We start from the raw sequence: 23,366 nt of genomic DNA on the forward strand, positions 1-23,366 counted from the left end.
TGTTACTAAGGTCTCTTCCCCTTAGTTATTCTGAAGGGTTGCAGCATGTATATACTCTGGGACTTAGCATCTGTGGTCTGTTCTGCTTTGCACCAGCGCCCATCGTTATATCACTATTGCGCTTGTTGGTAGACCGGGATCTAGAGCCCCAACCCAGTTCGGAATCATTTAGTCCCATCCCAGCCAGGGCAAGCCAGTGATGTGCAAGGGTATTGCGTCAGTTCCCATATTTTCCAGAGAATATTATAGATCCTGATTCTAGATGGAAGAAGTGATATGGGATATGGTAAGTGTTACCCGACATGACATGAGGGGGAGGGACGTTGAGAAACAAGAGTAATCAGGAGCCAACAAAAACGTTCACACAATCCGAACAGTCTAAGCAGTCCGAGGCGGTTAAAGCCTACTGGAGTGGGGGGGGTGGTTCTCCGTGGTCCAATGTCTAAAGAGTATACATTAAAATAGAGTACTCATCGTTTCTCTGTGTCAGGACTCTTTCGTCATAAAGTTCCTGTGTTTCCTGCAACGCTTCTATGACAGTCTGTGGTTGTTGATATTGAGGGCTTGTAGGAGAACCGTATCCATGTTGGTTTCAGGTGGCAGGCACCTAGGGTTTCAGAGGGGATCGGGACTTGTCTCTGTATGGCAGCTGTGTGTGCATCGCCACCGCCTGTAGGACTTGGCCCCTGTCATCAACTTTTCGTTAATCTCTCCAGGTCTCTGCCCCTGGTTTGGGGGTCTGTAGTAGGTCTTCCGTCGGTGTCCAGAGCAATTTCCGATTGGCCCATTCCCCTAGTTTGGTTCTGTGTGTCTTGGGGGGGCTGGGTTGCTGATTCCATGGGTTGTGTCGGATCATGCAGCCCCTCTAGGAATGATTTCAGGTCCTCTGGGTCATAGAGGGTTTGTGACTCTCCGTTCTTAGTTATCCACATCCTGGCTGGCTCGAAGAGGCCGAATTTAACATCCAGATGGCGAAGGCGAGGACGAAGAGAGAGAAAGGCTCTTCTTCAATCTGCTGTTTCTTTGGAGAAGTCCGCTGAAAGGCGGATTTCGAGGGGACCGAGCCGGAGTGGGCCTTGCCTTCAGGACATCTGTAACAGTTGGCGGACCTGCCCATGTCGGAGGAAGCAGGCTATGATTGGGCGAGGACGATCTTTTCCGTTTTGTCTCTTGAGACCAAGTCTATGCGCTCTTTGAAATTCCAGAGGGGGGTCAAATGTTATGTTGGCTAGTTTGGGGAGCGTGTCTCGCAAGTAAGAGAGGATATCTGTACCCTCAATGCCTTCCGGAAATCCAAGGAAGCGGACGTTGTTTCTGAGGCTTCTGTCCTCAAGGTCGGTTAACTTGCTACGAAGGTACAAGAGTTCCTGATCTCTGTCAGTCTGTAAGACCACTTGACTTTCCACAGCCGCTACTCGATGGTCCAGTCCGGAGATTTGTGATTGGAAGCCCGCTATTTCCAGGCGCATGGATCTCGTTATTGCCGTCATGGCAGTGTCCATACCTTCCAGTTTGCGGCCTACTGCTGGTATCTCCTGCAGTATACGATCCATTGATGCTCCTTGAGTGTCGTCTGACATGGTGTCGTGTGATGGGGGTGGAGAGTCTGCAGTAGAAGGGTGTTTCTGTTGGCGCAGGGCTTCAGAGAAGAGTAGTTGGCGGGCAGGCTTACCCGGTACTTTACCCGCCGTCTTGCCTCTGGGCATTGCGGGTTTCTCCATGCAGGTGGGGATCCAAGGGGGTGCCTGTCCGTGTCACAGTGAGGGCGATCAGCATGGGCGTGTGGGCAGCAGAGGAGAGAGGGTGGTGGAGGGGGGGCGAGGGGGACTCAGAGTAGTTGGTGCGTTCAGGTGAGTACCTCTCCAAGTGGCCTCCTGGGAGGGCTGTCGTTGGTGTATGTACGAGGGGAAGGATCTCGGTGTTGGCTCTATAACGTTCAGCGTCCCACAGGGCTGCGTCCGGACCACGTGGGGGTGAAGTTTCTTGCTGCTCTCTCACGTGCTAGCTTAGAGGTCCGTGGGTCTGTGGAAAGAGGAGTTGCTTTGGAGCTGAGGCCCGTTGTTACTCCTGGCCCTCTTTGCTCTCCGTGCCTCGTTAGTTCTAGCTTTGTTGGAGGCAACAGTGGCTTTTCACTTTTCCTGTTAGTGTAATATTGCTCCTTTTGTTGTTATATTTGTATTGTTCGTTTTCCTTTCTCTTTTTTTTTTCCTCTTCTTTTTTTTTTTTTTTTTTTTTCCTTTTATTCCTTACTCCTTCCCCCCTCCTGTGCTTGCCCCTCTTTTTATTAGGTGGCGTTTACTCCTTTGCTCTTTGCCTTCTCCTCTTTCCGTTGTTTTCCTCCCCTCTCCGTACGTTGTTATATTCCTCTCTCTCTCTCCCGGCCCCTCTCTCACTCATCCACCACCCTCATCTCCTTACGTCTCTCATCCTCTCTGGCTCACCGACTCGGCCCTCGCTTCTCCGTCCTCTCCGGGGCCTCTGCCGTTTCTCAGGGGGCCTCCTCTGAAGCAGGTAAGGCTGGGGGGTGGGGGTAGCCGTCCATTGCACTCCGCTGGTGGCGAGGCCTCTTGTCGTCGATCCCGTCACCCCCGGCAGAAAGGGGAAGGTTGAGGAGGCACTGGGAGGCGCGTCGTCAGCACCGGGCCACCTCCTGTTGTTGTTCTGGGCCGTGGTGTTGGTCGGCTCTGTTCTCCCCCTCCGGCACCGATCGATCGGGAGGGAGGGAGGGGCAGGCGGCATCCCGGCCTGTTGCCGGCTCCGGGGGCCGCAGATGAGCCGTCGTCAAGGTGCAGGCAGGGGCAGAGGGCATGCTCCCCTACCTCGGGCTTCAGCGAGGGACGCGTCTCTCTGCGCCGGGGTGATTCCTCACTTGAGGCCGCGGCTCAGAGGCCTGCCGTAGGCCTCGAGCCTGCTCCCCTCGCTACGCCCAGCGTCTCCGGAGAGGGCGCTCCCCCGCGTCAGGATGTCGGCCTTTCACCGTCTCCAACCCCTATGCCAGCCCCCACTGCGTTCGGGGATCCCCTGGTGCGCCTCCAGCGCCACCGCGTGGCCCGCCGCCGTGCGGAGCTCGGCTCTCAGGCGGCCATCATGGATCGCGGCCAGACCACGCCCCACTGTGTCCACTTTTAAAATAGCTTATTGCCATTTTTACCAAGACTGTACATGACATTGTGATTATTCAAAGTTCCTAGAGTACCCACGTGAAATACCTTTCATTTGAAGTATTACTAGTAAATCTTGAACCTGTCGTTCTTAAAATAAACTAAGATATTTTCCAATATAAAAACCTATTGGCCTGGAGTAAGTCTTTGAGTGTGTGTTCCTCATTTATTGCCTGTGTGTGTATAACAAATGCTTAACACTGCCCTCTGATACGCCTACTGCTCGACCACACTACCACAAAATAGAGCATTAGAATTATCTACTTTTGCCACTATCTTACCTCTAAGGGGAACCCTTGGACTCTGTGCACACTATTTCTTACTTTGAAATAGTACATACAGAGCCAACTTGCTACTACCAGTGCAGGAGTGACCAGCAGGTGGCCCTCATCATTGCCCAGTCAGTAGCTGGCCCGAGAAGCCCCCCTGTGCCCTGCCTGCATCGCCAGAGTGACCCCCGGGTCCCTCCATTGATTCCTATCTGAAACCCGACTCCTACACTGCAGCCGGCTGCCCCTATGCCGCTGAGGGTGTATTTTGTGTGCCTGGTTGTGACCCCCCTAGTGCTCTACAAAAACCCCCTGGTCTGCTCCCGAGGACGCAGGTACTTACGTGCTAGCAGACTGGAACTGGAGCACCCCTAGTCTCCATAGGCACCTACATTGTTTGGGCCCTACCTCTGCACCGGACTGGCCCTATGTTGTTGGTGCTGGGTGTTTGGGGTTGCCTTGAACCCCCAACGGTGGACTGCCTATGCCCCGGAGACTGAACTTGTAAGAGCTTTACTCACCAGATAAATTAACTTGTACTTACCTCCCCTAAGAACTGTTGATTTTTGCACAGTGTCCACTTTTAAAATAGCTTATTGCGATATTTGACAAAACTGTGTACATTACTGATTCAATTCAAAGTTCCATATTTACCTATGCCAAGTACCTTACAATTTATGTGCATACTTGAATTCTGAATCTTGTGGTTCTAAAATAAATTTAAAAAATAATTTTTTTCTTTATAAAAACCTATTGGCCTGGAGTTAAGTCTTTGAGTGTGTGTTCTCATTTATTGCCTATGTGTGTACAACAAATGCTTGACACTACCCTCTGATAAGCCTACTGCTCGACCACAGTACCAGAGAATTGAGCATTAGTATTATCGAATCTTGCCACTATCAGCCTCTAAGGGGAACCCTTTGACTCTGTGCACGCTATCTCTCACTTTGAGATAGTATATACAGAGCCATCTTCCTACACTGATCACACAACTGAATTCCAAAATTGTCATTCGAAAATTGATTTTAGAATTTTGACTATTTTTCCAAATTTGTAAAAGTCCTGCTAGAGCCTTGGTTAAATCCCTTTTAGCATCTTTTTTTAATGTTTTTGAAAATGTTTGGTAAAAGTTAGGATTTAGTTACTATAAGTATGTTTTAGTTTCTAAAACGTAGTCCTGAATACTCCCCCCCCCCCCTTCTATCCTAGCTAGGGAGACTTAGGTTCCAAGATCCCTGTCTCCACAGATAGTACTCACTGGATCTGGATCTTCCACAGGGGAGTCAAGTTCCTCTGGGAACATTGAGGGCAGCCTCAATGAAGAGGACATCGTTTTAGCAAGGATGGCCAAAAGGTTAGCTTTGGAGGAACAACTCCTAACTATAGAAAGGGAGAGAGCCAAAATGGGCTTAGCACCCATTAATGCTGGTAGCAACATAATAGGGTCAGAGAATACAGACATCCTAAAATCCCCAAAGGGATTGTCTCAAAATATGAAGAGGGTGATGATATCACCAAGTGGTTCACAGCTTTTGAGAGGGCTTGTGCAACCAAGATCTCACTGGGGAGCTCTCCTTTGGGAAATGTTCACTGGTAAGTGTAGGGGTAGACTCCTCACACTCTCTGGTAAAGATGCTGAATCCTATCCCTCATGAAGGCTACCCTGATTTAGTGCTTTGGATTCACTACTGAGGAGTACAGGATTAGGTTCAGGGTGGGCTCACAAAACCTCGAGCCAGACCTGGGTTGATTTTGTTGACTAGTCAGTAAAGACATTAGATGGTTGGATAAGGGGCAGTAGAGTGCATGACTATGATGGGCTTTATAATTTGTTTATGAAGGAACACCTATTAAGTAACTGCTTCAATGATAAGTTGCATCAATATCTGGTAGACCCAGGTCCAATTTCTCCCCAAGAATTGGGGAAAAAAGGCAGACCATTGGGTCAAGACGAGGGTGCCCAAGACTTCCGCAGGGGGTGACCCAAAGAAAGGGGTCACAAAGCCTCCCCAGGGAAAGGTGGTCAGACATTCAAGGACAAAAATAAAGAGTCTTCTCAAGGACTCCAAAAACCTGTTCAGGAGGGTGGGCCTGAGGCTCTTCACAGTCCACAAATGGGTATAAGGGAAAAAACTGATCCCAAGAAGGCCTGGAGTCACAACTGTAAACAGCATGGACACCAAACTGGAGACATGGCCTGTCCAAAAAATAATCCCGCAAGCTCCACTCCAGTTAGCACTGGAATAGCCAGTCTCCAGGTGGGATCAACAGTGTTCCCAGAGCAAATCAGGGTTCACACTGAAGCAACTTTAGTCTCGGAGGGTGGGGTGATATAGCTACAGTGGCTGTCTAACATACAAAAATACAGGCAGCAACTCTTGATAAATGAGACAAAAGTAGAACCCCTGAGGGATACAGGTGCCATAGTCACCATGGTGACAGAGAAATTGTTTTCCCCAAGACAGTATTTGGCTGTACAAACATATCCAGTAACCAATGCTGACAATGTGACTAAAGTCCATCCCAACGGCTATGGTGACTTTAGAATGGGGAGGGGTTACTGGCCTGAAACAGGTAGTGTGGCCTCTTCTGCAACCCAGTAGAATGTTTGCTAGGGAATGATTTGGAGTCCTCAGCATGGGCTGAGGTAGAACTCAAAACCCATGCAGCCATGCTGGGCATCCCTGAACTGGTGTATGTAAAAACAAGAGCACAGAGCAGAGCACAGGGTGAAAAAGAATTGTTGGAGCCGGGAATAATGGCCCAACCTTCCAAGAAAAATGGTAAGAGGAGTGGGGTACCAGCCACTGAACAGCATGAGAAACCAGACCTCTCTTCCCTGGAAGATGTCTTAGCCCCTGAGGAAACTAAGTCCATGGACCTGGAGCCTTACCATGTAGAGCTCTTGGGCCCAGGGAGACCTTCAAGGGAACAGCTGTGCCAGGGACAACATACTTGTCCCATTCTTGAAGGCCTGAGACAGCAAGCTGCTGAACAGGAGAAAGGAGCTGTCCGTGGCTCCCATGGGGTCTATTGGGAGGATAGACTGCTTTACACTGAGGCAAGAGAATTCAACTATGGGGCCACGAGGAGAGTGAGTCAATCAATCAATCAGGGATTTGTAAAGCGCACTACTCAACCGTGAGGATCTCAAGGTGCTGAGAAGGGGAGGGGGGAGGAGGTGCTGCTACTGCTCGAACAGCCAGGTCTTGAGAAGTGTCCTGAAGGTAAGGAGGTCTTTGGTCTAGGGAAGGTGGGTGGGAAGAGTGTTCCACGTTTTGGCGGCGAGGTGCGAGAATTATCTACCGCTGGTTGTAGTTCTGCGGGCGCGTGGGACTGTGGCAAGGGTGAGGTCGGTGGAGCGGAGATGCCAGGTCGGGGTGTAGAAAGAGAATCATCTGTTGAGGTATTCTGGTCCGGTGTTGTGCAGTGCTTTGTGAGCGTGGGTAAGGAGTTTGAAGGTGATTCTCTTGTTGACTGGGAGCCAGTGCAGGTTTTTCAGGTGTTTGTGATGTGGCAGTGGCGGGGATGTCCAGGATGAGGCGTGCAGAGGCGTTCTGGATGCGTTGCAGCCTCTTCTGGAGTTTGGCCGTGGTTCCTGCGTAGAGGGCATTGCCATAGTCCAGTTTGCTGCTTACGAGGGCTTGGGTGACTGTTCTTCTGGTTTCAGTGGGTATCCATTTGTAGATCTTTCGGAGCATGCGGAGGGTGTCGAAGCAGGAGGAGGAGATGGCATTGACTTGCTGGGTCATGGATATTGAGGGGTCCAGGATGAATCCTAGGTTGCATGCGTGGTCGGTGGGAGTCAGAGCTGTTCCGAGCGTGGCAGGCCACCAGGAGTCATCCCATGCAGAGGGGTGGAGCCGAAGATGAGGACTTCCATCTTGTTGTTATTGAGTTTGAGGCAGCTGCTCTCAATCCATTCAGCGATGGCCTTCATTCCTTCACGGAGGCGGGTCTTGGCGGAGTCCTTGGTGAGAGAGAGGATCAGCTGGGTGTCGTTGGTGTATGAGATGATGTTGAGGGTGTGGGATCGGGCGATGTTAGCGAGCGGGGCCATGTAGACGTTGAAGAGGGTCGGGCAGAGGAACGAACCCTGGGGTACGCCGCAGATGATTTCGGTGGCCTCCGAGCGGAATGGGGGGAGGCGGACTCTCTGGGTTCTGCTGGTGAGAAATGAGGTGATCCAGTCCAGGGCTCTGTCGCGGATTCCAGCTTGCTGAGGCGTGAGCGTAGGGTGTGGTGGCAGACAGTGTAGAACGCGGCCGAGAGGTCCAGGAGGAGGAGGGCCGCGGTTTCGCCGGCCCTCCAGTATGGTTCTGATGTCGTCTGTGGCAGCGATGATGGTGGTTTCGGTACTGTGGTTGCTGCGGAATCCGGATTGGGAAGGGTCCAGGGTGCGGTTCTCCTCCAAGAAGTGGGTTAGTTGTCTGATGACAGCCTTCTCGATGACTTTTGCTGGCAAGGGGAACAGAGAGAGAGAGGCCGGAAGTTCTTGAGGTCCTTTGGGTCCACCTTGGGTTTTTTGAGGGGGCATTGATCTCTGCGTGTTTCCAGCTCTCCGTAAAGGTGGCGGACTCGAAGGAGCTGTTGATGATCTTCCGTAGTTGGGGTGCGATGACGGAGCTTGCTTTGTTGTGGATGTTGTGAGGGCAGGGATTAGATGGAGAGCCGGAGTGGATGGTGTTCATGATTTTGATGTTGTCGTTGATGGGGGTCCAGGAGAGCAGGAGGTTGGTTGGAAGTGAATCTGTGGTGTTGGTGGTTGCCGGGGGGGTCTGGGTGCTGAAGCTGTCATGGATGTCTGCAATCTTGCAGTGAAAGTAGGAAGTTAGGGAGTCGCAGAGGTCTTGAGATGGCGGGATGTTGTTGGCATTGGAGCTGGGGTTGGAGAGTTCCTTCACAAAGTTGAAGAGCTCCTTGTGTGCGTTGTTGTTGATTCTGTCTTTGGAGGCGGTTCTTTTGTCAGCTCGGATGAGTTGGTGGTGTCTGTGGATGGCGATTTTGAAGGCTGTGTGGTTGTCCAGAGTCTGATCTTGGCACCATTTTCTTTAGAGTCTTCGGCAGCTTTACCTATATTCGTGGAGGTCGGCAGTAAACCAGAAGGCCTTTCTGACAGTGCGTCTATTGGAGGGATTCCTGAATGGGGCGAGAGTACTGGCACAGGTGTTGACCCATTGCCTGAAGTTGCGGGCAGCTGCATCAGTGTCAGTGGTGTCGATGGGTAGGTTCTGGGAGAGGGTTGCTCTAAGTTGAGTATGAAGAGTTTATCATCACATTGGCCCATGACATCCCCTTAGCTGGGCGTTTGGGACAGACCAAGACATGGGACAGATTTGTGAACCATTTATATTGGCACAACATGTAGCAGAAAGTAAGGGCGTTTTGAAGCTCATGTGTCACCTGTCAACCCAGTGGTAAGACAGGTAGCCATCCAAAGGCCCCCCTCATTCCACTTCCAGAGATGGGGGTCCCCTTTGAAAGGGTTGGTGTGGACATTGTGAGTCTGAACCTCCCACAGCCTCAGGAAACCAATACATACTAGTAGTAGTGTATCATGCTACCAGATACCCTGAAGCAATTCCCCTTAGGTCGACTACTGCCCCTGCAGTAGCCAAAGCCCTAATTGGTATTTTTACCAGTGTGTATTTCCCTAAGGAGGTGGATTCTGACAGATGTACAAACTTCTTGTCAGCTTACCTCAAACATATGTGGAATGAGTGTGGGGTGACCCAAGGGTAGGTCGCTCCCCCTGCCGCTCCACCAGCCCAGGTTCCTGAGACCTCCTAGCAAGCCCAGCTACCTCACAGTAAGTACCCCCCCACCACCCAGCCCCTCGCCCTGCCCCACGCTACTCACCTCCTCTCCTGCTTCTCTGTTCTTCCTCTGTGCTCTTCTTCTGTAGTCTTCATCTGTACTCTTCTTTCTCTCCTGCTCCCCGTCTTCTGTCTTCATCTGTGTTCTTCTTCTGTGTGCTTCTCTCTCTCTCCTTTGCACCGCGACCTGCGTGTGCCTCTTCTTCTCTGTCCCTCTTCTTGGCTCTTCCCTCTGCTGCTCGTTGCTCCTCTTCTTCTTCACCTTCTTCTGTATTCTTCTGTCTTCTGCGCTCCTCTTCTTCTTTACCTTCTTCTGTGTTCTTCTGTTCTTCGGCTCCTCCTCTTCTTTAACTTCTTCTGTGTTCTTCTGACTTCTGTTCTTCGGCTCCTCTTCTGCTCCTCTTCTTCTTTTACCTGCTTCCTGGTTCTTCCCGCGCCTGTCCTCCTGCTCCTGTCTCGTCTCTCTCCCTCACTCGCCTCCCCCTCTGTAACACCCCTATCTACCTATCTCTCTATCTTTCCCCCTCACTTGCCACCTCCTCTGTAACCCCCCCTATCTTCCTATCCTTTCACTCTACCTCTCACCCTCACCACCTCTACAACCCCCCTCCCCTATCTTCCTAACCTTCCTCCTAACTCTCTTCCTAAACTCACCCCCCATCTCCCTTAACCCCCCCTCCCCCATCTCTTCTCCCCTCTACCTGTCCCCCCTCCCTCCGCTTTCCCGCCGCCACCTCATGCACGCCCCCGCCCCCCCCAGCTCCCATTCGTCGCCCCACTCCCGTCCCCTGCCCCCAGCTGACCCCTCCCCTCCCCCCCCCTCTTATGGCGGCCGCTGCGCGACAGTGGTAGCGACCCTTGACCCAAGGGTAGGTCGCTCCCCCTGCCGCTGCAGCTCCACCAGCCCAGGTTCCTGAGACCTCCTAGCAAGCCCAGCTACCTCACAGTAAGTACCCCCCCCCCCCACCGCCCAGCCCCTCGCCCTGCCCCGCGCTACTCACCTCCTCTCCTGCTTCTCTGTTCTTCCTCTGTGCTCTTCTTCTGTAGTCTTCATCTGTACTCTTCTTTCTCTCCTGCTCCCCGTCTTCTGTCTTCATCTGTGTTCTTCTTCTGTGTGCTTCTCTCTCTCTCCTTTGCACCGCGACCTGCGCGTGCCCCTTCTTCTCTGTCCCTCTTCTTGGCTCTTCCCTCTGCTGCTCGTCGCTCCTCTTCTTCTTCACCTTCTTCTGTATTCTTCTGTCTTCTGCGCTCCTCTTCTTCTTTACCTTCTTCTGTGTTCTTCTGTCTTCTGTTCTTCGGCTCCTCTTCTTCTTTACCTTCTTCTGTGCTCTTCTGTCTTCTGTTCTTCGGCTCCTCTTCTGCTCCTCTTCTTCTTTTACCTGCTTCCTGGTTCTTCCCGCACCTGTCCTCCTGCTCCTGTCTCGTCTCTCTCCCTCACTCGCCTCCCCCTCTGTAACACCCCTATCTACCTATCTCTCAATCTTTCCCCTCACTCGCCACCTCCTCCTATCTACCTATCTCTCAATCTTTCCCCTCACTCGCCACCTCCTCCTATCTACCTATCTACCTATCTCTCAATCTTTCCCCTCACTCGCCACCTCCTCTGTAACCCCCCTATCTTCCTATCCTTTCACTCTACCTCTCACCCTCACCCACCTCCACCTCTACAACCCCCCCTCCCCTATCTTCCTAACCTTCCTCCTAACTCTCTTCCTATACTCTTCCTAAACTCACCCCCCACCACCCTTTACCCCCCCCATCTTTTCTCCCCTCTACCTGTCCCCCCTCCCTCCGCTTTCCCGCCGCCACCTCCTGCACGCCCCCGCCCCCCCAGCTCCCATTCGTCGCCCCACTCCCATCCCCCACCCCCAGCTGACCCCTCCCCCCCTCCTCTCTCTTATGGCGGCCGCTGCGCGACAGTGGTAGCGACCCTTGACCCAAGGGTAGGTCGCTCCCCCTGCCGCTGCAGCTCCACCAGCCCAGGTTCCTGAGACCTCCTAGCAAGCCCAGCTACCTCACAGTAAGTACCCCCCCCCCCACCGCCCAGCCCCTCACCCTGCCCCGCGCTACTCACCTCCTCTTCTGCTTCTCTGTTCTTCTTCTCTGTTCTTCCTCTGTGCTCTTCTTCTGTAGTCTTCATCTGTACTCTTCTTTCTCTCCTGCTCCCCGTCTTCTGTCTTCATCTGTGTTCTTCTTCTGTGTGCTTCTCTCTCTCTCTCCTTTGCACCGCGACCTGCGTGTGCCTCTTCTTCTCTGTCCCTCTTCTTGGCTCTTCCCTCTGCTGCTCGTCGCTCCTCTTCTTCTTCACCTTCTTCTGTATTCTTCTGTCTTCTGCGCTCCTCTTCTTCTTTACCTTCTTCTGTGTTCTTCTGTCTTCTGTTCTTCGGCTCCTCCTCTTCTTTACCTTCTTCTGTGTTCTTCTGTCTTCTATTCTTCGGCTCCTCTTCTGCTCCTCTTCTTCTTTTACCTGCTTTCTGGTTCTTCCCGCGCCTGTCCTCCTGCTCCTGTCTCGTCTCTCTCCCTCACTCGCCTCCCCCTCTGTAACACCCCTATCTACCTATCTCTCTATCTTTTCCCCTCACTCGCCACCTCCTCCTATCTACCTATCTCTCAATCTTTCCCCTCACTCGCCACCTCCTCTGTAACCCCCCTATCTTCCTATCCTTTCACTCTACCTCTCACCCTCACCCACCTCCACCTCTACAACCCCCCCTCCCCTATCTTCCTAACCTTCCTCCTAACTCTCTTCCTATACTCTTCCTAAACTCACCCCCCACCACCCTTAACCCCCCTCCCCATCTCTTCTCCCCTCTACCTGTCCCCCCTCCCTCCGCTTTCCTGCCGCCACCTCCTGCACGCCCTGCCCCCTCAGCTCCCATTCGTCTCCCCACTCCCGTCCCCAGCTGACCCCTCCCTCCCCCCCTCCTCCCTCTTATGGCAGTCGGCTGCGCAACTGCGCCGCTGGCCGCGCCTGGCCCGCGCCCAGCGCCACGACCCCTGGTCCTCAGCACTCCCAAACCCCGCTGCACCGCTACGACCCCATCACCCTCCACGCCCTCAACCCAGGGTGCTCCAGCACCTGCTTCCAAGCTAACCCGAAACGTACCCATGGACCTTTCGCATGTCACTCCTGCAAACTTACCTTCCACCACAAAACTACCACGACCACCAGCCCACGCGCCATCAACCACCTCAAATGCATCCTGGTCAGCGCTCGATCCGTCCACAAGCATGCCGTTGAACTCTGGGACCTCCTGGACTCCACAGCACCAGACGTCGCCTTCATCACGGAGACCTGGATGAACGCCTCTTCGGCCCCCGACATCGCCATAGCCATCCCCGAAGGCTACAAGATTTCCAGGAAAGACCGCACCAACCAAGTAGGAGGAGGAATCGCCATCGTCTTCAAAGACTCCATCAACGTCACCACCTCCACCGAAGACACCCCCCTCGCCGCCGAGCACCTGCACTTCCAGATCCGCACTGACCCCAGGACCACCCTCAGAGGATCCCTCATCTACCGTCCCCCCGGACCGCGCGCCGTCTTCAGCGACTCCATCACCGACTTCATCTCCCCGCACGCCCTCGCCTCGCCAGACTACATCCTCCTCGGCGACCTCAACTTCCATCTAGAACAGAACAACGACCCCAACACCACCGCCCTGCTCGCCAACCTCTGCCTCAAGCAACTGGTGAACACCCCCACCCACATCGCCGGACACACGCTTGACCCCATCTTCTCTGCCAGCAAACACGTTTCCTTCAGCCACGCCTCCGCTCTACACTGGACCGACCAGAGTTGTGTCCACTTCACCTTCTGATGCGAGACCCGCCACCTCCACACTCAACCCATCCCTCGTCGACAGTGGAACAAAATCCCCGAAGAACAGCTTTTTTCCACGCTCATCGACAACCAACCTACCTTCACCGCCGACCCCAACGACGCAGCCCTCCGCCTCACGAACTGGATCACCAACTGCGCAGACAACCTCGCTCCCCTCAGACGCCTTCCAAGACAGGCCAACACCAAAAAAAAACTCTGGTTCTCTGACACCCTTAAGGAATCAAAGAAAACCTGTTGCGCCCTCGAGAAAGCCTGGCGTAAGGACCACACCGCTGACAACATGACTTCCCTCAAGAACGCTACCCGCGAACACCACCACCTGATCCGCGCAGCCAAAAGGAATTTCTTCACAGACAGACTGGACAAAAACAGCCACAACAGCAGAGAACTCTTCAGCATCGTAAAAGAGTTCTCCAACGCCATCACGCCCTCACAAGACCTGTGCAACTCCCTTGCCACCTTCTTCCATCGTAAGATTACCGACCTACACGACAGCTGTGGACACCAGACCCAGCCGACCAACACTGAACCCACACCCCCAGCCATCACCCTCAACGCCTGGACCCACATCAACACAGAAGAAACCAAAACCACCATGAACTCTATCCACTACGGTGCCCCCTCGGACCCCTGCCCACACTTCATCTTCAGTAAAGCCGACGACATCATCGCCCCACACCTCCAGACCATCATCAACTCCTCGTTTTCGTCTGCTACCTTCCCCAAAAGCTGGAAACACGCTGAAGTCAACGCCCTACTGAAGAAACCTACGGCTGTCCCAAGCGACCTGAAGAACTTCCGCCCCATCTCGCTCCTCCCCTTCCCTGCCAAAGTCATAGAGAAGACCGTCAACAAGTAGCTTACCAACTTCCTTGAAGACAACAACCTTCTCGACCCCTCTCAATCCGGATTCCGAGCCAACCACAGCACTGAAACCGCCCTCATCTCAGTCACAGACGACATCAGAACCCTGATGGACAACGGTGAAACAGTCGCTCTCATCCTCCTCGACCTCTCGGCTGCCTTCGACACCGTCTGTCACCGCACCCTAATAACCCGCCTCCGCTCCACCGGGATCCAAGGCCAGGCTCTGGACTGGATCGCCTCCTTCCTCTCCAACCGCTCTCAAAGAGTCTACCTCCCACCTTTTCGCTCAGACCCCACCGAGATCATCTGCTGCGTCCCTCAAGGCTCCTCGCTCAGCCCGACACTCTTCAATGTCTACATGAGCCCCCTCGCCGACATCGTACGCAAGCACAGCATCATCATCACCTCCTACACCGATGACACTCAACTCATACTCTCCCTCACCAAGGACCCCACCAGCGCAAAGACCAACCTGCAAGATGGTATGAAGGACGTCGCAGATTGGATGAGACTCAGCCGTCTGAAACTGAACTCAGACAAAACGGAAGTCCTCATCCTCGATAACACCCTGTCCGCCTGGGACGACTCCTGGTGGCCCACGGCCCTTGGCACCGCACCGACCCCCTCAGACCACACTCGCAACCTCGGCTTCATCTTGGACCCTCTTCTCACCATGACCAAACAAGTCAACACCGTGTCCTCCTCCTGCTTCCTCACCCTCCGCATGCTCCGTAAGATCTTCCGCTGGATCCCCGCCGACACCAGAAAGACCGTGACCCATGCCCTCGTCACTAGCCACCTGGACTACGGCAACACCCTTTATGCTGGGACCACCGCAAAACTCCAGAAACGTCTGCAACGAATTCAAAACGCCTCCGCCCGCCTCATCCTCGACATACCCCGCAACAGCCACATCTCCGCCCACCTGAGACACCTGCATTGGCTTCCCGTCAGCAAAAGGATCACCTTCCGACTTCTCACCCACGCACACAAAGCCCTCCACAACAAGGGACCAGAATACCTCAACCGCCGCCTCAGCTTCTACGCCCCCACCCGTCTTCTCCGCTCCACCAGCCTTGCTCTCGCCGCCGTCCCCCGCATCGCTGCTCCACAGCGGGTGGGAGTCCTTCTCCTACCTGGCGGCCAAGACTTGGAACACCCTCCCCACCATCCTCAGGACCAACCAGGACCACTCCGTATTCCGGAGACTCCTCAAGACTTGGCTCTTCGAGCAGCAGTAACCCCTTCCCCCTAGTGCCTTGAGACCCGCACGGGTGAGTAGCGCACTGTATAAATGTTATTGATTTGATTTGATTTGATTTGACATAGGTTCAACACACTTATCATCCACAAATCAATGGTCTTGTTGAAAGGTTTAATAAGAAATTGACGGGCATGATCATGGGAGTCCCTGAAAAACTCAAAAGGAGATGGGATGTTCCCTTGCCATGCTTGCTTTTCACCTACAGAGAGGTGCCACAGAAGGGAGTAGGGTTTTTCCCCTTTGAGCTTCTATTTGGCCATCCTGTAAGGGGACCACTGGAACTTGTTAGAGAAGGCTGGGAGAGATCTCTCCATGAGCCTAAACAATATGTGGTGGACTGTGTGCTTGGCCTCCGCTGAAAGATGGCTGAGTACATGGTAAAGGCATCCAAAAACCTTGAGGCCAGCCATCAACTCCAGAAGTTGTGGTGTGACCAAAAGGCTGCAATGGTTGAATTCCACCCATGGGCAGAAAGTCTGGGTTCTGGAGCCTGTGGCTCCCAGACACTTCAGGACAGATGGAGTGGCCCTTACCCAGTTCTTGAGAAAAAGAGTCAGGTCACTTACTTAGTGGACCTCGGCAGTAGCAGGACACCCAAGAGGGTGATCCATGTTAACCGCCTTAAGCTCTATCATGACAGGGCAGATGTAAACATGCTAATGGTTACTGATGAGGATCAGGAAGCAGAGAATGAACCTCTCCCTGACCTCCTGTCAACTGACCCTAAAGGTGGGTCAGTAGATGGAGTTGTCTTTTCAGACACCCTCTCTGCCCAACAGCAAGCTGACTGCAGGCAAGTCCTACAACAGTATGCTGAGCCCGTCTATTTGACACCTGGTTAGACACACCTGTGTACCCATGATGTGGACACAGGAGACAGTATGCCTGTCAAAAACAAAATATACAGACAGGCTGACCAAGTCAAAGAAAGCATCAAAGTGGAAGTCCACAAGATGCTGGAGTTGGGAGTGATAGAGCACTCCAACAGTCCCTGGGCTAGACCAGTGGTCTTGGTCCCCAAACCTCACACCAAGGATGGAAAGAGAGAAATGAGGTTTTGTGTGGACTACAGAGGGCTCAACTCTGTCACCAAGACAGATGCTCACCCCATACCAAGGGCAGATGCACTTATTGACAAATAAGGTACAGCCAAATTCCTAAGTACATTTGACTTAACTGCAGGGTACTGGCAAATTAAGATGGCACCTGGAGCCAAAGAGAAAACAGCATTCTCAACACCTGATGGGCATTATCAGTTCACTGTTATGCCATTTGGCTTAAAGAATGCCCCTGCCACCTTCCAAAGGTTGGTGAATCAAGTCCTTGCTGGTTTGGAGTCCTTTAGTGCAGCATATCAAGATGATATTGCTGTCTTTAGTTCCAGCTGGCAGGATCACCTGGTCAAACTGGGAAGGTTTTGCAGGCCCTGCAAGCAGCAGGCCTCTCTATCAAAGCATCTAAATGCCAGATAGGGCAGGACACAGTTGTATACTTGGGCCACCTTGTAGGTGGAGGCCAAGTACAACCTTTACAAACCAAGATCCAGACAATTCTGGACTGGGAAGCTCCAAAACCCCAAACTCAAGGCAGGACATTCCTTGGAGGTTTGTGAAGGGATCTGAGTCCATTGTGACTACCCTCACTGAACTGACCGTCAGTAAAATGCCCAAGGAGGTAAAATGGACCCTTGAATGTCAAAAGGCCTTTGACACCCTTAAAGAAGCAATGTGCTAAGCACCAGTTCTAAAAGCTCAAGATTATTCTAAGCAATTCATTGCCTCTGGACACGGGATAGGAGCAGTCCAGTCCCAAACCAATGATGATGACCTTGACCAGCCTGTTGCTTTTATTAGCAGGATGTTACTCCCTAGGGTGCAGTGTTGGAGTGTCATTGAGAGGGAAGCCTTTGCTTTGGTTTGTTCCCTGTAAAAGCTGAGGCCATACTTGTTTGGCACTCACTTTGTTGTTCAAACTGACCACAGACCTCTCAGATGGCTAATGCAAATGAAAGGTGAGAACCCTAAACATTTGAGGTGGTCCATATCCCTACAGGGAATGGACTTTGTACTGGAACACAGACCTGGGACTGCCCATTCCAATGCAGATGGCCTTTCCAGGTTCTTGCACTTAGACAATAAAGACTCTCTTGGGGAAGGTTAATCCCATCCTCTTTTGGGAGGAAAATGCTACTGTTGGCATGGTTATCCCCCCACGTTTTGCCCAGTGTTGATGCCAGCTTTGATTGAAATTGTGCCGGGACCTTGCTAACCAGGCCCCGGCACTAGTGTTCCTTCCGTAAAACTGTACCTTTGTTCCCACAGTTGCACAGCCCTGGCACACAGTAAAGTCCCTTGTAAAAGGTACCCCTGGTATCAAGGGACCTGTGGCCAGGCAAGCTCCCTAAGGGCATTAGCAGGTATTATGCCACCATGGGGACCCCTTACTCAGCACATGCACACTACCTTGCAGTTTGTGTGTGCTGGTGGGGAGAAAAAGGCTAAGTATACATGGCACCCCTCTCAGTGTGCCGTGCCCACAAACCTCTTCCTGTGGCATAGGTAACTCACCCTTCTAGAAGGCTTTACAGCCCTAAGGCCATAATGGCTTCACTGAATACTGGGAAGTTTGGTATCAAACTTCTCAGCACAATAAACCCACACTGATGGCAGTGTGGGATTTATTGAAAAATGCACACGGAGGGCATCTTAGAGATGCCCCCTGTATGTTAGCCCAACTGCTAGTGTAAGACTGAACGGTCTGTGCCAGCCTGCCACTTTCAGACGGGTTTCTGACCACATGGGGTGAGTGCCTTTGTGTACTCTGTGGTCAGAAACAAAGCCTATCCTGCATGGAGGTGCTTCACACCTCCCCCTGCAGGAACTGTAACACCTGGCAGTGAGCCTCAAAGGCTCAAGCCTCAGATTACAGAGCACCCATAAACACTCCAGCTAGTGGAGATGCCCGTCCCCCGGACACAGCCCCCACTTTTGGCAGCAAGTCCAGTGGGAAAATTAGGAAAAACAAGGAGTAGTCACCCCCTCAGCCAGGACCACCCCTAAGGTGTCCAGAGCTTAAGTGACCCCCTCCTTGATAAATCCTCCATCTTGCTTTGGAGGATTAGGACCAATAGGGATAGGAATGGGCCCTCTCCCCAAAGGGAGTGGGCACAAGGAGGGTATAGCCACCCTCAGGGACAGTAGCTATTGGCTACTGCCCTCCGACCATAACACGCCCCTAAATTTAGAATTTAAGGGCCCTCCTGAACCCAGCCCACCAGATTCCTGACAACCTCACAAGAAGGAATGCTGAGCTGAAAACCCTGCAGAGAAGAGGAGGAGACAATAACTGACTTGGCCCCAGCCCTACCAGCCCGTCTCCTGCTTCAAAAAGCTGCCAAAGAAGAGCGACGCATTCTACAGGTCCCCAGCGACCCCTGAAAAAAGCCTCCAGGGGACTACCTGCATTACAGAGGACCAAGAAACTCCTGTTGACAGCGGACCTGTCCAACAAGAAAGAAGAAACTGCTTCTAAAGGACTCTCACCTCACTCCAGAAGTGTGAGTCCTAAACCACTCTGCACCCAACGCCCACGGCCCGTGTCCAGGTGGCCCAACTAGCCAGAGAGGACCCCCAGGCGATTCCGACTGAGTGTCCACCCTGGGCTGAAATCTCCACCCTTCCTCAAGGACCCCCTCACCGCGACTGCCCAGGACAAAGATATCCGATGCCTGGAGAAGCACTGCACCCGCAGCCCCCGGACTTGAGAGAAACCGACCACTGGTGCAGCTACGACCAGCAGTTGGCCCTCCTCCCTATCCAGTCGGTGGCTTGCCAGAGAAGCCCCCCTTGTGCCTTGCCTGCAGCACCTAAGTGACCCCCAGGCACCCCTCATAGAGTTCCATTGGAAACCCGACGCCCTATTTGCACTGTACACCCGGCTGCCCTTATGCCGCTGAAGGTATGGGATTGGTGCCTACTTGGGGCCCGTCCAGTGCTCCTCTAAGCCCTCCTGGTCTGCCCTCCGACAACACGGGTACTTACCTGCAAGCAGACCGGAACCGGAGTATCCCGTCTCCATAGAGGCCCACGTTATTTCGTCTCTTGTTTGACCTTTGCATCTAATCTGCCTGTATTGCTGGTGCTGGGGGCTTGGGGTTATCTTGGATCCCCCAAAGGTGGGCTACCTGCACCCCGGAGACTAAACCTGCAAGTTTGTTACTTGCCTCAGAAACGGCACTTTACTTACCTCCCCCAGGAACTGTTGAAAATTGCAGTGTCCACTTTTAAAATACCTTTTTGCCATTTTTTTGAAAACTGTCTGTATTGTCGATTTGATTCATAGTCCTGAACTTACCTATGCTAAATACCTTACATCTTATGTACTTACCTGCAAACTGAATCTTGTGGTTCTAGAAATAAATTAACAAAATATATTTTTCTATATAAAAACCTATTGTCTGCAGTAAAGTCATTGAGTGGAAGAAGAGGGTTTAAGGAGGGCTGCCCTGCAGACCCTGAAACTGGCAAAGAAGAGGCTGCACCAAAAGTTGAACTGCACCTGGCACTGTATGGCCTAGCGAAGTAAAGGTCTGTGCCTGCGGTGTCTGCTCGTGGAGAAATCGTCCCCTCAGCTCAGCTAGAAGCCGAGACTCCAAGAATGGGCTGGCTGACTTCTTTTCGCAGCACAGGGCCACAAAAGCTGAAGGAGCCTGCTGGAATGAGTTGATAGCCTAGATCATCGGATTGGCAATATTCAGCACTGTGCAGCTGAAGAGACCAGGACCCAACACTCAAAAGTTGCACCCGAGCCAGAGTTATTGAAGTTTGGATTGGTTGCCCACAAGGAGAATTATCACCAAAAGAAGGATAATGCTGAACCCGCTGTGCCAGTCGACTGAGCTTCTGCTGACCCAGAGAGGACTTCGAGGGACATCGATCCCCTATGGCCAGAACCAGCTCACCACAATTGTGGACCGAGGAGTAGCCCCAGGAAGATGCCCAGTGACTGCACAGTATCTTCTGCACCTTTGAGCATCTTCGACATTCTCTGTCCCTTGCATCAAGACCATGCTTTAGTCAATGGCAAGGGGCCACTGATGCTGGAACTGGATTAAAGACTGATTTTCGTGAGGAGGTAAGTGTTTCTCTGTAACTTGCTGGTCCCCTTGACTGTCTCACTGCTGGGATTGGTCAGCCAAAAAATTGGAAACAAACTTGGCAAATGTTTTCTTGAAAAGTTTTTAATGGTCAATTTTGCTGAATCTGTCAGTGATAGTTTGTGGTTCACTGAAAAGTCCTGATTTATTGTTTCTTGTAAAATCTATAACTACAGAGCCCTACGTTAGATCGTTTTTAGTTTGATGTCCATAAAATCGTAAAAATGCAATCTATTTTTATAAATTGGTGTTGGATTTCTTGACAGTCATGTTCTTTTCTTCTTCAGTTGTTTTGGTGCAGTGTAAATTATTTACACTTGTTCCTTTGTTGAAGCCTGAGTATTCAGAGCCACAGCTGCCCAGGGTTTAGCTAAGATTCATCCAACGAAAGCTGACTGGTCCTAAAGTTGTTGGCAGTGTATTCTACTGTGCGGTATCGCAACTACACCATATAATACACCCCATATCCTCACAAGAGTGATAAGCGTGATCAACTATTTAAGTACTATTTTTCCATTTTTCACTACACTGACCCAGTCATCCACAATGACTTGCATTGCGTTCTTGACATGAATCAGATTGTGCAGGACCGGTTGTAGCCATTAGGGAAACACAAAAAGAAACAATTGTTCTAGTGCATGTAGTTACCAGCATGTTGTCCACTTTCTTAGTTTTAAAGTTTCAACTGAAGGAGTAGATTTGGTTCCTTGTAGCATGGTTCTCCACAATTGTGAAGGAGGGGTTACAAGTACTAAAGTACAATAATCACTGAGGGTAGTTTTGGATAATTAATTAATTTAGGCCTGTTTAAAGCCAGGTTATTCCGCTTCTGGCAAAATAGGTCAATTTCACTGAATAACCTCTACCTTTTAGACTAACTTGAGCTGACGTTTTATTAAAATTGTACTTGTGTGCTTTAGAATACCATGCTCGATTGAGCTGGTCTGACATGTTGCTGTTGCTTAGTAGAAAACGCCAATGTAGCAATTTTGTCAGGAAAGTGGTGTGATAGCTCGCTGACTGCTGCATTTGAATCTTTTCAGGTGGTTGGATTTGGTGAACACGAGTTCGATACAACAAGTCATACCAAGGTGACAGAAGCACATGATTCTTCCTATGGAGAAGTGACCAGCCTCACCTTCTTGCCAGCATCTCCTGCGTTAGCAGGAACAGTACAAATCAATGATATCAAGGCTTTTACATCAGGACTTAAACTTTTCCCATACCATAAAATTGTAATTGGGAATTAAGGCAGCAACTAAATTTGGGATGTGAACAAATACCATAAACCACTCTCACGTCTAAATAAAAACAAATGTAATTTTTACATAAATATTAGGACTTTGTTTTGACGTCATTATGGTCTTCAGAGAAGACTGTTCTATACTATTAGCCATATTGCATAACCTGTATAAGAATGGCTCTTAGTGGAATGCATGAAGCGAAAACTGAACACAACAAAAGTGTTTCTTTTAAAATTAAGATGACATAACACATTATGCTGATGATGTAACTGTAATATAATCTAGGTTTTGATGTTGTCTTTTTGGATTTCAAATCAAATGAGTTTTGTTCAATCAAAATCATTTCTAATGAATTACCAAGGACTTTTAAATATGAGCAGGGTCCATCCCTTTGATATCAGGCACTGTTAGATACCTCTGGTAAACTGACACACAATCCTGTCTCTGCAGGAACTCTCCAGTCTGAAAGAAGGCACTCATCTTTTGGCTAAAATAGTATGATTTTCTTCGACTGTCACTTAAGCTATATTTAGAGAAGGCATCACCCTCATACAGCCATAACTCATTTACTTATTAGTTTTGAGTTGTCAGATGGTGTAATCTCTAGTGACACATTAGAAAATGTAAATGAATAAGCAATCTGCCGAGTGCGGTTTGAGCGGTCATTAGAATGCCCAAAGCCAATGTTTTGGACTATGTCCAAACCTGATAAAGATCCAGCAGGCAAAATGAGACATAGCTCTTTTTGTGTCCAAATGCCTTTTTTTTAGTTCTTGGGCAAGCCGAATAGAAATCATTGTGTAAGGCCTGTTCTGAGGGGACAGAAGGGACGTTTTATTAGATTGCTAATTTGATATTTATTATGCCGGTCAAAAACTGGCACGATCACGGTGTGTTCCAAAAAAGGAAATGCTTTTATTTTTTTTTAAATAAAGTTGTGTTCCTAATATTTTTCAGTGTTGATTCATTTTCATAGATTATGCTAAATATAATTTATACTTTTAGTGGCTTGCTTTATTTAACACATCAGAGTTCATCGAAATTATGTGTTCGATGGCATCTGTCGCTGTAGATACGCATGTTTTGCATAGCTCGCCATCTAGTGTTGGGTCGGAGTGTTACAAGTTGTTTTTCTTCGAAGAAGTCTTTCGAGTCACGGGACCGAGTGACTCCTCCTTTTGTCTCCATTGCGCATGGGCGTCGACTCCATCTTCGATTGTTTTTTTTCCGCCATCGGGTTCGGACGTGTTCCTGTCGCTCCGAGTTTCGGAACGGAAAGACAGCTAAATTTCGGAAGATTTTCGTCGGTATTGTTGCGTTCGGGATCGGCGTAGTTGGAGTCAACACCGCATCGAAGATCGAAGAGTTCCGGAGCCCTTCGGGGTAGTTTTCGATCCCCCGTCGGGGCCTGCTCGGCCCGACCGCGTGTAGAAGAACGCCGATGGAACGGACCCCGTTCCGTTTCTGTCCCAAATGCCACAAAAAATACCCCTATACAGACCAACACTTGGTCTGTAACCTGTGCCTGTCACCTGAGCACAGTGAAGACACTTGCGAGGCCTGTCGTGCGTTCCGGTCCCGAAAAACACTCCGAGACCGTCGAGCCAGAAGACTTCAAATGGCGTCCACGCCGACAGCCCACTGAGAGTTCAAGGTACAGGAAGAGGAAGAAACCTTTTCGATACACGAATCGGACTCCGAGGAATTCGACGATCCACGAACCGTGAGTAAGACGTCGAAAACCAC

The 23,366-nt window shown here is 51.1% G+C and overlaps 1 protein-coding gene across 1 annotated transcript in view; it reads left to right on the forward strand.

Moving 5' to 3' along the window:
* NRDC (nardilysin convertase) overlaps window positions 1-22,569 on the forward strand; it is a 780,134-nt gene extending 757,565 nt beyond the window's left edge. The window contains exon 31 of the mRNA XM_069232676.1: window positions 21,420-22,569. Within this exon, the coding sequence (XP_069088777.1) occupies window positions 21,420-21,626 (207 nt within the window). The 3' untranslated portion in view covers window positions 21,627-22,569. The remainder of the gene's footprint in view (window positions 1-21,419) is intronic.
* The last annotated feature ends 797 nt before the right edge of the window (window positions 22,570-23,366 follow it).

The sequence above is a fragment of the Pleurodeles waltl genome, chromosome 4_2, assembly GCF_031143425.1.
Source record: "Pleurodeles waltl isolate 20211129_DDA chromosome 4_2, aPleWal1.hap1.20221129, whole genome shotgun sequence".
NCBI lineage: Eukaryota > Metazoa > Chordata > Amphibia > Caudata > Salamandridae > Pleurodeles > Pleurodeles waltl.